Source organism: Schistocerca gregaria, chromosome 1, assembly GCF_023897955.1.
Source record: "Schistocerca gregaria isolate iqSchGreg1 chromosome 1, iqSchGreg1.2, whole genome shotgun sequence".
Lineage (NCBI taxonomy): Eukaryota > Metazoa > Arthropoda > Insecta > Orthoptera > Acrididae > Schistocerca > Schistocerca gregaria.
The window spans coordinates 955,584,914-955,598,420 of NC_064920.1; the positions used below are offsets into that span (position 1 = coordinate 955,584,914).

The 13,507-nt window shown below is 41.9% G+C and overlaps 1 protein-coding gene across 3 annotated transcripts in view; it reads right to left on the minus strand.

The window, feature by feature from the left end:
• Positions 1-13,507, minus strand: part of LOC126276230 (protein CREBRF homolog) — a 106,989-nt gene that overhangs the window by 22,342 nt on the left and 71,140 nt on the right. For all 3 annotated transcript variants that reach the window (XM_049977258.1, XM_049977259.1, XM_049977260.1), the window contains one exon: positions 5,881-5,954. In XM_049977258.1, the coding sequence (XP_049833215.1) occupies positions 5,881-5,954 (74 nt within the window). The remainder of the gene's footprint in view (positions 1-5,880; positions 5,955-13,507) is intronic.

Consider the following 13,507-nt stretch of genomic DNA (forward strand, 5'->3'; position numbering starts at 1 on the left):
TGGAGATCCTGCTGGATTTCTGAATGGATTCACTGTGTCCGTGATTGTAGGTTGACATATCTGACAGCTGGTGGATTCCACCTATAAGCCCTGTCAAAAGACCCCATTCAGAAATCCAGCAGGACCTCCAGTCCCTCCTCAAATCCCTCATCCCATCACAGAACCCAATCCCTGGCTAAATCTCCCTCCTCCCTCCAACACTCACCTCACTCTTAGCTTCCAGGAAGCTCCCATATGACTTGTGCTTCAACAAGAGAATCTCCACCCTTGTGGACCAACACTTTCATCCTATTACCTGTAACCTACCCTCCTATAGAAAACAGATACACTATCTCCACAGCTGCTGTCACTTTACCACCCAGCACCCTGCTTATCACTATTGATGCCACCTGCCTTTACACTAACATACCAAATGACTATGGCCTTGCCGCTGCTGAACACTACCTTTTCCATGCCCATCAACTCCAAACTTACAACCTCCTTCCTGATCACCATGATCAACTATATCTTCATCCATAATTACTTCTTTGAAGCCATCACCTACAAACAAATCTGTAGCACAGCAATGGTACCATCCTATTCCAACCTCTTCATGGGCCACCTAGAGGAATGCTTCCTGACGATCCAAAATATCAACCTCTAAGTGCTTCAGATCCATTGACAACATCATGATGTGGACTGAGATTGAGTGCACACTTCTCCAGAACCTCAGCAGTCTCCCCCCTCCCCCCCCCATTTTACTTCACCTGGTAACTCAAGATTAGTTACATCAATACCTCCATCCAAATCAAATCTACCAACCACCTACCATACCTCCACTTCGACAGTGGCCTCCCATTCCACACTAAGAAGTTCCTTCCATACAGCCTAGCCACCCAAGGTTGTCGCATTTGTAGTAAGAAGCAGTTCCTCTCCAAATATGACCCCATGCCTTGTCTCAATTGTCATTTATTGTCCCCCACACACTCACTGTTTCGACACGAAGGAGCATTCCTCTCACAACACAGTAGCACCCAGAGCTGGCGCAACTGAATCACATTCTCCACAAGGCTTTCAACTATCTCTCATTGTGGCATGAAGTGTGAGCTGTGGCAGCTCATTTCACCTTCCCACTATCGACAGCTTCTGGCTGGCACCTCACCAAGTGACGCGTATTATTCCGTTGTGCAGCTACAAGTGCCCCAGCTAGGCTTTGAAAGTGGCACTAGAGCAGCATTGCAGAGTCCTTGGAACTGTGCAGTGCGGTGCAGTGCAAGTTTACGTGTAGTCTTCAGCAGTGTAGAGCTGGGGGCCAACGGCAGTGTCTGGAGCAACAGACACACGGTGTGGATTAGCATGACGTCTTTTCTGGGTCATTGTTCACTTTTCTTCATCAGGACTGGATAGAGGGCAAAAGGTTTATGGATTGCTTATGCTGTGTGTATCCAGTTGTTCAGCTCTGTGCACCAATCTCCCACTCTGCACAAAGTCGTCACACCTTTGTTATTTGAGTCAATGTGGCACTGTGTAATCTGCCCAGCTTTCAAGCATAGTTATACCAGGGGCCTATGATTATCTATTTTTTTTTAAATCTTGAATTTGTTTTTGAATTGTTTTATTTGAGAGAACAAACTGTTCCTGAATTTTAATATTTGTTTTCACTGTGTGACCTTAGCGAGTTGTTATCTATATTGCTTCCTCGCAGAATTTACAGCTCCTTTTGTGTAGTTCCCTTCTAAGCCTTAACACTTTTAGCAAGATTTATTTCCTAGGGCCTAAGATCTTACTGGACAGGTTCTTCAAGTAGAATCGTGGTTAAACAATAACTTTCTGTAGTTGTGTAATTCAGTGAGGTATTTGTGTTCAGTGTTTTTTGACAGCACCAACTAAATTGCCACGAATGCGTTTCATGTCAGCAAATTCTTGTCGTGTGGCCCTGGCATGCTAGCGACTGTGTGGATGGCTCTCAAGCATTTCCTAGTGTTGCTTTCTATTTGTTTGCAGTTGCAGGTCCTGACTGTCTGTGCTCTAGTTAAGTTGAGTTTAGTACTGTAAATGAAATTTTGCCATATATCAAAAGGCCTTTATCTGATTAATTGGCTTTGCAAAGGGACTTTTTCTTTCAATGTTATTGTTCTGTTTAATACCTACTGTAACCTTGTTTCAAATTTTATTTCAAATTATTTGGTGTAAACCCTTTGGATAAGCCATAAAGGCGAACTGTTGTTACTTATCAAGTAGTTAATATTTATCTTTTGGAAGTCTGCCTATGTCTTGGTTTTGAGCTTGCTTGCAGAAATTTATCTAGAGCTCAGTTTTTCTGATTTGCTGGTTTATTGATATTTCAAATTTTTTTAAAGGTCGTTACTGTTAAAGTCTTATCCTCTTGCATCTTGTTTAAGACCATTAAAAAGGTGATTTTGCTACTAAACATTTTGAAAACTATTCAAGAGTAAATTTAACAAGACAAAATAACTTGGAACCTTACTACCCGTTTTTCTTAAAGAGGACCTTTAATACTTTGAAAAATAAATGTTCGTTGTCAAAAGGATAAATGATGTTAGTTAACGGGGCCTCGTACTTCTATGACATTCCCCTGATCCTTGTAATTTCTAATTACAAAGTGAAAATATCATCCCCACTATCCTACCCATCCATCTCACAATGGTATTCTACCTGCCCCCCCCCCCCCCCCCCCCCACCCAACCTTTGCAATATCCTTCTACTTCCTTACTCCACCGCTGCTTCCAACCTCTTGTCTCTTACCTGCAATAGACTCAGATCCAAGATGTGTTCCATACATTATCCCACTGCCACCAACTCCACTCGTACTGCTGGCATCACCCATCTAATCAAACACATGGCCACGTGTAAAGCGAAGATGTGGTCTACCTTGCTGCAAACATTGTGTCACATTCTACATGGGAATGACAAGTAACAAGCTATCTGTTTGTATAAATGGCCCTGTCAAGCTGTGGCCAAGTGACAGTTGGACCACATAGTTGCTGAACATGCCACCCAACACAATGTGCTTCACTTTAATGGCTTCTGCCATCTGGATTCTTCCCAACATCAGCTTTTCTGAATTGCATGAGTGGTAACTGCCGCTACAACGTATATTTCATCCCCATCCCCCCCCCCCCCCCCCTCAGCCTCAACCTTTGCTAGTCCCTGTCCTTCAGCTGCCTATCCCCTTCCCTGCTCTCACTCCAGTATTAAACATACCTCCTATCCCCTCCAACACATCTACATAGTCATCGTCATTTCCTCTTCTCTGACACTCCCATCCCCCTGCCCCCCAGCACAGCCACCCAGTTCTGTACTTAGCACTCCTATGCCGTTCCCACAACAGCCATACATCCATACACTCTCCCACAGAATGCACTAGCAGCTTCTCCCATACATACCCTGCTATCCCCCCCCCCCCCCCCCCCCCAAATGCCCCTTTACCCAAGTCGTCTGGACTTAGCACCCCGAAACAGTGCTCATGCATGTATGAGTCGATTTTGTTGTCTGAACATGTGTGGGTTTTCCATATCTGAACAAGGACTTTCTCTGAAAGCTGAAATACACTTACGGAAAAAAATCACAACACCAAGTAGGAGTTGGGTGACATACACCAAATTCAGTATGTGTGTTTCTACACGTGAAAGATGATATGTATTCAAATTTCACTTCAGTCACATAAGAGTGGCACTAGCAGTGCCACAATGAGGATGCAAATCAGGTTTACTCTAAACACACACTGTAACGGTCACAAGCGTTCATTGCCTTTGAGACTGGACTTGGTGGTGACCCTTTAAGGTGACAAAGAAGCTATTATCAACAACACTCCACTAAGTTTGGACATGGTTGCGTGATAGGGCTACGAGAAGCTGGAAGATCCTTCTGGGATATCGCAGAAAGACTTGGCAAAAATGTAACCGCTGTACAAGACAGCAGTATTCACGAGAATGTATGGTTGCAAGAAGACTGGGCTCCAAATGGCCATGTGACACTAATAGAGGGAAGACCACTGTGTTTGGTGTAAGGCTTTGGTGCATCGTATTACATCTGCATCAGAAATTTGAACGCCAGTTAGCACCATAGTGACACAACAAACTGTTACGAATCCATTACTTCAAGGACAGGTCTGAGCCAGGCACCCTGTAGCATGCATTCCATTGACTCGTAACCACCACTGTTTGCAACTTCAGTGGTATCAAGCGAGAGTTCATTGGAGGGCAGGGTGAGGGTCTGTTGTGTTTTCTGATGAAAGCTAGTTCTGCCTCGATGCTAGTGCTGGCCATGTGTTGGTTAGGACGCGGCCAGCTGAAGGCTCGCAATCAACCTGTCTGCATTCTAGGCACATTGGACCTGGAGTATTCACCATGCCAGAGACAAAGGCCTTTGTCTCTGGCATATTGAATACTTATGTTATGCAAATATTTTATTCTTAGGACTCCTGTTATAATTTTATGTAGACAAAAGCCTTTACCAGTGGACAAATACATTAGTGCATTTATTCTGACATACACTGAATGTAATCTGGCCGCTGTCTTCAGCCAGGGCATTGGATGTTTGTGGTTTTTCATATGAATATATGTCTTGTATATGTCAAGAGCCACTTGGCTTCAGTTAATGTAGTTTACCGCACTGTGATGTAACAAAGACCACTCCGCATATGAATATATGTCTTGTATATGTCAAGAGCCACTTGGCTTCAAACAATAAAATAAAGATTAAGAAAGAGACAAAGATACAAAATCCACTACTATAATATGAGTGAGTGCAGCAAGATTACAGTAATTCCCAATGTTAGCAGACGATACCGCAGTCTCCTCTTTCTGTGTGATGTCAGTGCCCCACTTGCAATGTGGTAGGTGGCTGATTGATGTGCAAGCACATGACTTGCACTCTCACAACTAGCAGATTTTGACCAGTCTGTGTAACACAGGCTTTACCAAGTAACAGATTTTGACCAGACAGTCTGTTTGTGCTTTACTAAAGGAAGAACTTGCATTCAATATTGCTTTTCTGCTTATCAATTCAGCATTTCCTTGGATACAGCCAAAAAATAAAATACATAATTTTTGAAACTTCCTGGCAGATTAAAACTGTGTGCCCGACCGAGACTCGAACTCGGGACCTTTGCCTTTCGCGGGCAAGGGCTCCACCAACTGAGCTACCGAAGCACGACTCACGCCCGGTACTCACAGCTTTACTTCTGCCAGTATCCGTCTCCTACCTTCCAAACTTTACAGAAGCTCTTCTGCGAAACATGCAGAACTAGCACTCCTGAAAGAAAGGATACTGTGGAGACATGGCTTAGCCACAGCCTGGGGGATGTTTCCAGAATGAGATTTTCACTCTGCAGCGGAGTGTGCGCTGATATGAAACTTCCTGGCAGATTAAAACTGTGTGCCCGACCGAGACTCGAACTCGGGACCATTCGCGGGCAAGGGCTCTACCAACTGAGCTACCGAAGCACGACTCACGCCCGGTACTCACAGCTGTGAGTACCGGGCGTGAGTCGTGCTTCGGTAGCTCAGTTGGTAGAGCCCTTGCCCGCGAATGGTCCTGAGTTCGAGTCTCGGTCGGGCACACAGTTTTAATCTGCCAGGAAGTTTCATATCAGCGCACACTCCGCTGCAGAGTGAAAATCTCATTCTGGATACATAATTTTTAACAACTCTGAAACAAAAGTATCATGGATACCTGACATAAGAAGTGTGGATACAAAATATCTATCTGCAACCTACCATAAACAAAAATTAGTCATTTTTTTACAGCTTATGAAAGTTTGACATACTAAAGTTCGTGCCAAAAACAAAACCTGAATCAATTAAGAATTAATTACTGTAAACTTAGTTTTACTTGAGCAATTCCTGAAGAATGTATGTAAAAGTATTTTTCACTTACTGTGCTCATTTTCCAGTCCAAATAATTTCAGCTTGTTAGCCTCATGTTGAGCTTTCTTCTTAAGTCGGCAAGCTCTGTAAGGAATAAAAATATACTCGTGGATTGTTTTATCACAACCTGGCAGAAATGCATTACAGTTTTTTTAAAACATAGTAATTAACTGGTACGAAGCAATATAATAAATGCCAATAAATAACTGTGAGTGTGTGTGTGTAGAGAGAGAGAGAGAGAGAGAGAGAGAGAGAGAGAGAGAGAGCACGCACATTGCGTTGCATGGCGGTGAGGAATAGAACCGAAGATAAGAATTTATTGACACAGTTTAATATGCTGAATACAGGGGGTGCCAGCTGAAAGTTACCCAGTGCATTTTCTCTAGTGTTTCTGAAAATATTTACAGTTTTACTGAATTGTTCCAGACTGTGTTTTTTACTAGTAAATATTTTCAGTCTTTTTATAGTTGTGAACAGTGGAGTTAGCACTGTGTGCTGCAACACAGTACAGTAGTCACATCTATTTAATCAAGCTTATGGTTTTGCTGCCAAGGTCAATAAATGTTCTTAACCGAATATCAACAAACAATAATATGAGATTGCCCCATAGATTTGGCGCACAAAGTTACACTTAAAATAATATTTTGTTATTAAGAAGAACGAAAAGGACATTTTCCAACAACATTGGATGTTTAATGTAATATCACATGAACAGTCTGGGTTGACTGTACCCACAGATCCTAAAAACCAAATTTAAAATATTTTTTAAACCACTGGCTATGCTACGCCACCACAATATCCTTTCTTCACGAAGTGACAGTACAGGGCTTCATGAATTGCGCCAGGATTGCTTAGTCAGTAAAAGCATCCCAACAGTTGTATGGACTTACAGTAGATATTACCTCTTGTCTACATACCCAATTCCCGAACCACTTTCTCGAGTGCGAGCCTGAGGAGTAGGCAGGAAAGCCCATACCCTTGTCTTAGCCCCCCAAGTTCGTGTGGGAAACTGGGGTGATAGTCTAGATTGCACTCGCACAGTACACTGTGGCTGCCTTAGCCTCTACCAAACGCACAGACTTCTCAGGCACTCGAAATTCCCACATTGCCTCACAAAGTTTATCCTTATTTATTGTTTCATATGCAGATTTGAAATCAATGAAAAGATAGTGCACACCGACATTAAATTCACTGGTCTTTTCTTCTAATTGGTGGAGACTAAATATCTGGTTCACAGTTGACTTTCCTGGTATGAATCCACAATGATACACTTCCAATAATGTTTTCTGCTATGGGTGAGAGTCTATTAAACAAGATATTCGACAATCCTTTATATGCAATATTTAGGAGTTTTATGCCTCTGTAGTTGCTGCATTTAAATATATCAGCTTTCTTGTCTATCAAACACACTATACCTACATTCCATTCTTCTGACAAATCTTCCTTTTCCCAGATATAGCACAAAAACGTGTATATCCTGTGATTTAACCCAACTCCTCCAGCTTTCAATAATTCCAATGTTATATTATCAGTTTCTTGTGCTCTATTGTTCTTCAGTTGGGCTATTGCTCTATCTACTTCTCCTTGAAAGAGAGAGGGGGGAGGGGGTTGGAAGGACTATCGTCTCATCATCTTCTTCTGGGTGGGTTAGGATCTCTTCAATAGGGGGCTCTGGAGCATCCAACAGTTCACTTAAGTATTCTAGCCATATTCCAATATCTCTTGGTGATCAGTTAGTAATTCCTCATTTTTACCTTTACATATATTAATACGCGTGTTCTTTCACTATTAATTTTCTGATCTCTCCTCTTTTTTTTTCCCTAGTTCTTCAATCTGTTCTCTTTCCCATTCCCTTTTCCTCTTGTCATGCAGTTTCAACTCTTCTTCCCTTTTATCTTGATAATATCTTTCCACTTAACATGTATATGATTTCTCAAGCTACTTTCTATAATCAAAGTTTTTCTTGTGACTTACAATCCTCCTCAAACCAGGAATTCCTTGGCTGTTTTCCTTCTTTCCCTAACACCTCTTCTGCTGACTTAAAGACTGTGTCCCTGCAAGTACTACGTTCCTAATCCAGAGTATCACTTACACTCTCATAACCTTCTCTGAGTATGTTTTAGCAATCTCTGAAATTTTTTAGCTTTGATACCATATACTTTCTTTGAGGTGCTCCTTTCACTTACCTTACATTAGATATTTGAGCTCTCAGTTTCGCAATTACAAGGTGGTAGTCTGAATTCACATTAATTCCTCTGCAGGTACGAACATCTAGTAAGTTTTAGAAATGTCTGCCATCAATAATTACATGACTGTTTTGGTTGAAGGTAGGCTGATCAGGGCTACACCACGTTGCTTTAAGGATCCTTTTGTGTGGGAACATAGTGCTACCTACAGCCATGTTATGCGATAGTGCAAACTGAACAACTCTGTGTCCATTATCACTTGTTCATTTGTGTATTCGTGGAGACTATGCTTTCCTATTGCTGGACATAATGATCTTCGTTTCCAATCTGTGCATTGAGGTCTCCAATAATTATTTCTATATCATGCCTATGGCATCCATCATAGGCTCCCTCGGGGTTCTCATAGAAGTGTCTTTATCCTGGTCACCTGCTACTTCTGTAGGTGCATGTACATTGATCAATGGATAGTTTGCAAATCAGGTCTTCAAACTCATTTGTGAGATTCTAGATGTTATTTCAGTAAGTCCACACACCATATGTTTAAATTTTTGTCTTACTCTGAACCCTGTACCAAATTCATGGTTGCTTTCCTCTAGCACAACTACGCCAGCCTTGTTTTTATTGAGCTGTTCTAGCAATGACCTCAAGGCCCCTGTCCTGTGTAATCATCTTACACTCCAGCTTCGAACAAACAACATCATTTTTCCTTTTTTGTTTGCCTTTGCCTTTCCCATTAACAGTGCTGTGTCATCATCCATGCACCAGTGTGGCTTACAGGAAGGAGTTGTTAGCCACTTGCCCAACCCCCAACTTGGAGACCACGATTTGTGTTGTGTTTACTCCTTTAGGGAAGTTGGCTTCACTACACCTCTAGAGCCCTTCATGCCCTATATTGTGGGACTCCATTTTTGTCTGGCTCCTGTGTCACGGCCACTCCAGCTTGGGTGACCCTGCCAATAGCTACACTACCACCGGTACAGCTCTTGACTTCGACGGAATATGCAAGCCCTCCTGCGCCAACAAAGCAGCATCACCTGGGATGCAGTCCATTCTTTTACCCTTCTTACATACAAGAATCACCTGCACTTTATTTCCAGTGGCTTGGGATTTTGAGCTGGGCAAGAGATTCATGATGAATGCCTGCTAAGTAAGGGACCTATCCATAGAGTACTCTTTGTAAAATAGCTGTGATTCCACCCTGACCTGGTGACTTATTTACTTTCAACACTTTCAGTTGTTTCTCTACACCAGGTACACCTATCACTATGTCCTCGGTATGGGAGTCTGTGTGATTGTCACACGATGGTAAGTTTTGGACTGTTCTCCTGTGTGAATGATTTCTTAAATACCCAATTTAAAACTTCAGCTTTTCTTTTGCTATCTTCTGCTGACACGCCAGACTGGTCAACAAGTAACTATACAGAACTTTGCGGCTTTACATGGGACCAGAATTTTCAGGAATCCTTGGTAAGATCTTTTATTAATGAATGACAGTGGTTGTAGTTGTACACTTCATGCATCGCTCTATTTACAGATGCACATATCTCAACAATTTTAGCCTGGCATCATTTGTGGATTCTCTTTTGAGTTAAGAGAGTAACAGCCTTTGCTTCCTTAGCATTTACTGAATTTCATTGTTAAACTGCAGTGGGTCTTTTCCTTTCTTAATCCACTTACTCAGCATACACATTTCCAGTGCACAATTTACAATCTGTTAAATTCTGCCCACAGTTCTATAAGTCCACTGTATTGAAACTAAATGATGTCAATTCATTGTTTAAGTGGGTGCTAACAACTACTGATCTACATACATACTCCGCAATCCACCATACGGTGTGTGGCGGAGGGTACCTCGTACCACAACTAGCATCCTCTCTCCCTGTTCTACTCCCAAACAGAACGAGGGAAAAATGACTGCCTATATGCCTCTGTACGAGCCCTAATCTCTCTTACCTTATCTTTGTGGTCTTTCCGCGAAATGTAAGTTGGTGGCAGTAAAATTGTACTGCAGTCAACCTCAAAAGCTGGTTCTCTAAATTTCCTCAGTAACAATTCACGAAAAGAACGCCTCCTTTCCTCTAGAGACTCCCACCTGAGTTCCTGAAGTATTTCCGTAATACTCACATGATGATCAAACCTACCAGTAACAAATCTAGCAGCCTGCCTATGAATTGCTTCTACGTCCTCCCTCTATCTGACCTGATAGGGATTCCAAACGCTCGAGTAGTACTCAAGAATAGGTTGCACCAGCGTTCTATAAGCGGTCTCCTTTACAATGAACCACATCTTCCCAAAATTCTACCAATGAACCGAAGACGACCATCTGCCTTCCCCACAACTACCATTACATGCTTGTCCCACTTCATATCGCTGTGCAGTGTTACATCCAAATATTTAATCGACGTGACTGTGTCAAGCGCTACACTACTAATGGGGTATTCAAACATTACAGGATCCTTTTTCCTATTCATCTGCATTAATTTACATTATCTATATTTAGAGTTAGCTGCCATTCTTTACACCAATCACAAACCCTGTTCAAGTCATCTTGTATCCTCCTACAGTCACTCAACGACGTCACCTTCCCGTACACCACAGCAAACAGTTGTAATGAACTAACTTGCATTATGAGGAAGTTACAAGTGATCACACAAATAACATGTTCACTGATAGAATACAAAAAATACTGCAAGACAGAATGGCTGCTGGTACTGAGATGACAAAAACTGAGAGTAATGAATCATAGGTATGAAAGACTGAATATTGTGGCAACTGGCTGCAGACTACTTCATGTACTCACTTTGACAACATATTGACACTAAGCCCATTTATGGTAATTACTGTGACATGTAGGTATCCACTTCATGCTCTGCTGCAAATGATCTTAGCCTTTAGATTGATTTTTTCACACCACCTAAATTTGCACTGGCATTGGTTGGAGACTCAAGACTTACATTCCTCTGAGTATTTACTTAACTGCAGGTGCATAATGATAGTGACACTGCTCCATATCAGGCAAGTCTGTGGCCTCTTGTTACCTATCTGATTACTCCAATACACTCATTAAACATCCAAAATAAACAGGCGTCTTTCCACCAATCATGCTCTACGTGACAGCCTATGCTGACAAATTTCACTCTCCCACGTGCTAGATACAAGCACAAGGGACAAAAAATTAGAAACCCACAGGAGACATCACATTGATGTCACATAAAATTTACTTTAGTCTTAACAAAGCCGTAAATTAGGTGAGGACATAAGTGGACAAGCTTCTTCAGGTATGCCATACCCAGCTGAAGCCACTCACTGATGATCAGATCCTGTAAAGCTAACACGCTGCGGGGATCTTGGGCACCACGTTTCAGTCACTGTTAGAAATAGTCCCAGGCACTTTGTACTATGACCGAAGGAGTTAGTGGGTCATCTCAAAGTGGACAGGATGTCTGAGAGTTCATCAAACCAGGCATGTATGTGTGCAGCCTGTGAACATGGCTGTTGTCATCTTGGTGCACTGGAGTGTCTGCAGAAAACTCATTATGAAGATATAAGAGAAAGGTATTACTTGTAACTTCCTGGCAGATTGAAACTGTGTGCTAGATCAAGAATCGAATTTGTGACATTTGCCTTTGAGAGGCAAATGCTCTGCCAACTGAGCAATCCGAGCGTGACTTAAGATTCATCCTCAAAGCTTTACTTCCAACAGAGTGCTAACCCTGCAAGTCGGAAGCTAGGAGACAAAGTACTAGCAGAATTAAAGCTATGAGGACGGGTCATGAGTCGTACTTGGGTAGCTCAGTTGGCAGAGAACTTGTCCACGAAATACAAAGATCCTGAGTTCGACTTTCAGTCTGGCACACAATTTTAATCTGCCAGGAAGTTTCATATCACTCCACTGCAGAGTGTAAATTTCATTAAGGTAATACCTGGTCACCAAGAATATTTCAATAAACATTCTGGTCCACATTTATTATAATGTGCCAAGTCACAGTAAGGAAGACAGGTCGAAAACATCAGAGAGCTATATCTAGCCTGAAGTAAACAATCCTCACACTGTGGATTAAACAACTCATCGGGCTGTCGGTGCACTTGAAAATGTGCATTTGAAAAAAGGAGCAAGACCAAAACTCGCCCCACACTACAAACCTCTAGTCAGCTGCTCTCCAGTTTGCAGGTTGCTTGTCTCACTTCTGTGCTGCTAAGAACACTAACCTTTAGTGAAGTATTTGACTCCAAATTTACACTGCATACAATGTTCACTAAGAAACTGTGATGTGCCTTAACCACTGTCAGCTACAAATACTGTCAATTTTAAAAACTATTATCTCTGGTCTCTGTTGATTAGGATCTTCTTTGACCATTGTTCATACATCCTGTTACAAGGATGCAACTGGTAGACCATTCCTTGCAGACGTGTTGGAGAATCCACATTAATACTCTGAGCCATCGGGCAACTTCAAAAATTATAGCTATATTTTGCCTGCCTATATGAGGCCCATCTTACAGCTCAATTCCATTTGATCTACTGACATGTACACACCACTTCACTGCCTTGACACGTTCGCAATAGAGGGCTACGCAGCAGGGAAAAAGAATCCAGTGAAATTTTTTAAAGTGCTTTATCTGAAAACTACCTTGAGCAGTTAAACAGAGAACCGACTCGTGGCGATAACATATTAGATCTTCTGGTGACAAACAGACCTGAACTATTTGAATCAGTTAATGCAGAACAGGGAATCAGCGATTATAAAGCAGTTACTGCATCGATGATTTCAGCATTAAATATAAATATTAAAAAAGGTAGGAAGATTTTTCTGTTTAGCAAATGTGACAAAAAGCAGATTTCAGAGTACTTGATGGCTCAACACAAAAGTTTTGTCTCAAGTACAGATAGTGTTGAGGATCAGTGGACAAAGTTCAAAAACATCGTACAATATGCTTTAGATGAGTATGTGCCAAGCAAGATCGTAAGGGATGGAAAAGAGCCACCTTGGTGCAACAACCGAGTTAGAAAACTGCTGCGGAAGGAAAGGGAACTTCAAAGCAAACATAAACATAGCCAAAGCCTTGCAGACAAACAAAAATTACGTGAAGCGAAATGTAGTGTGAGGAGGGCTATGCGAGAGGCGTTCAATGAATTCGAAAGTAAAGTTCTATGTACTGACTTGGCAGAAAATCCTAAGAAATTTTGGTCTTATGTCAAAGCAGTAGGTGCATCAAAACAACATGTCCAGACACTCTGAGACCAAAATAGTACTGAAACAGAGGATGACAGACTAAAGGCCAAAATACTAAGTGTCTTTTTCCAAAGTTGTTTCACAGGTGAAGACTGCACTGTAGTTCCTTCTCTAGATTGTCGCACAGATGACAAAATGGTAGATATCAAAATAGACGAAAGAGGGATAGAGAAACAATTAAAATCGCTCAAAAGAGGAAAGGCCGGTGGACCTGATG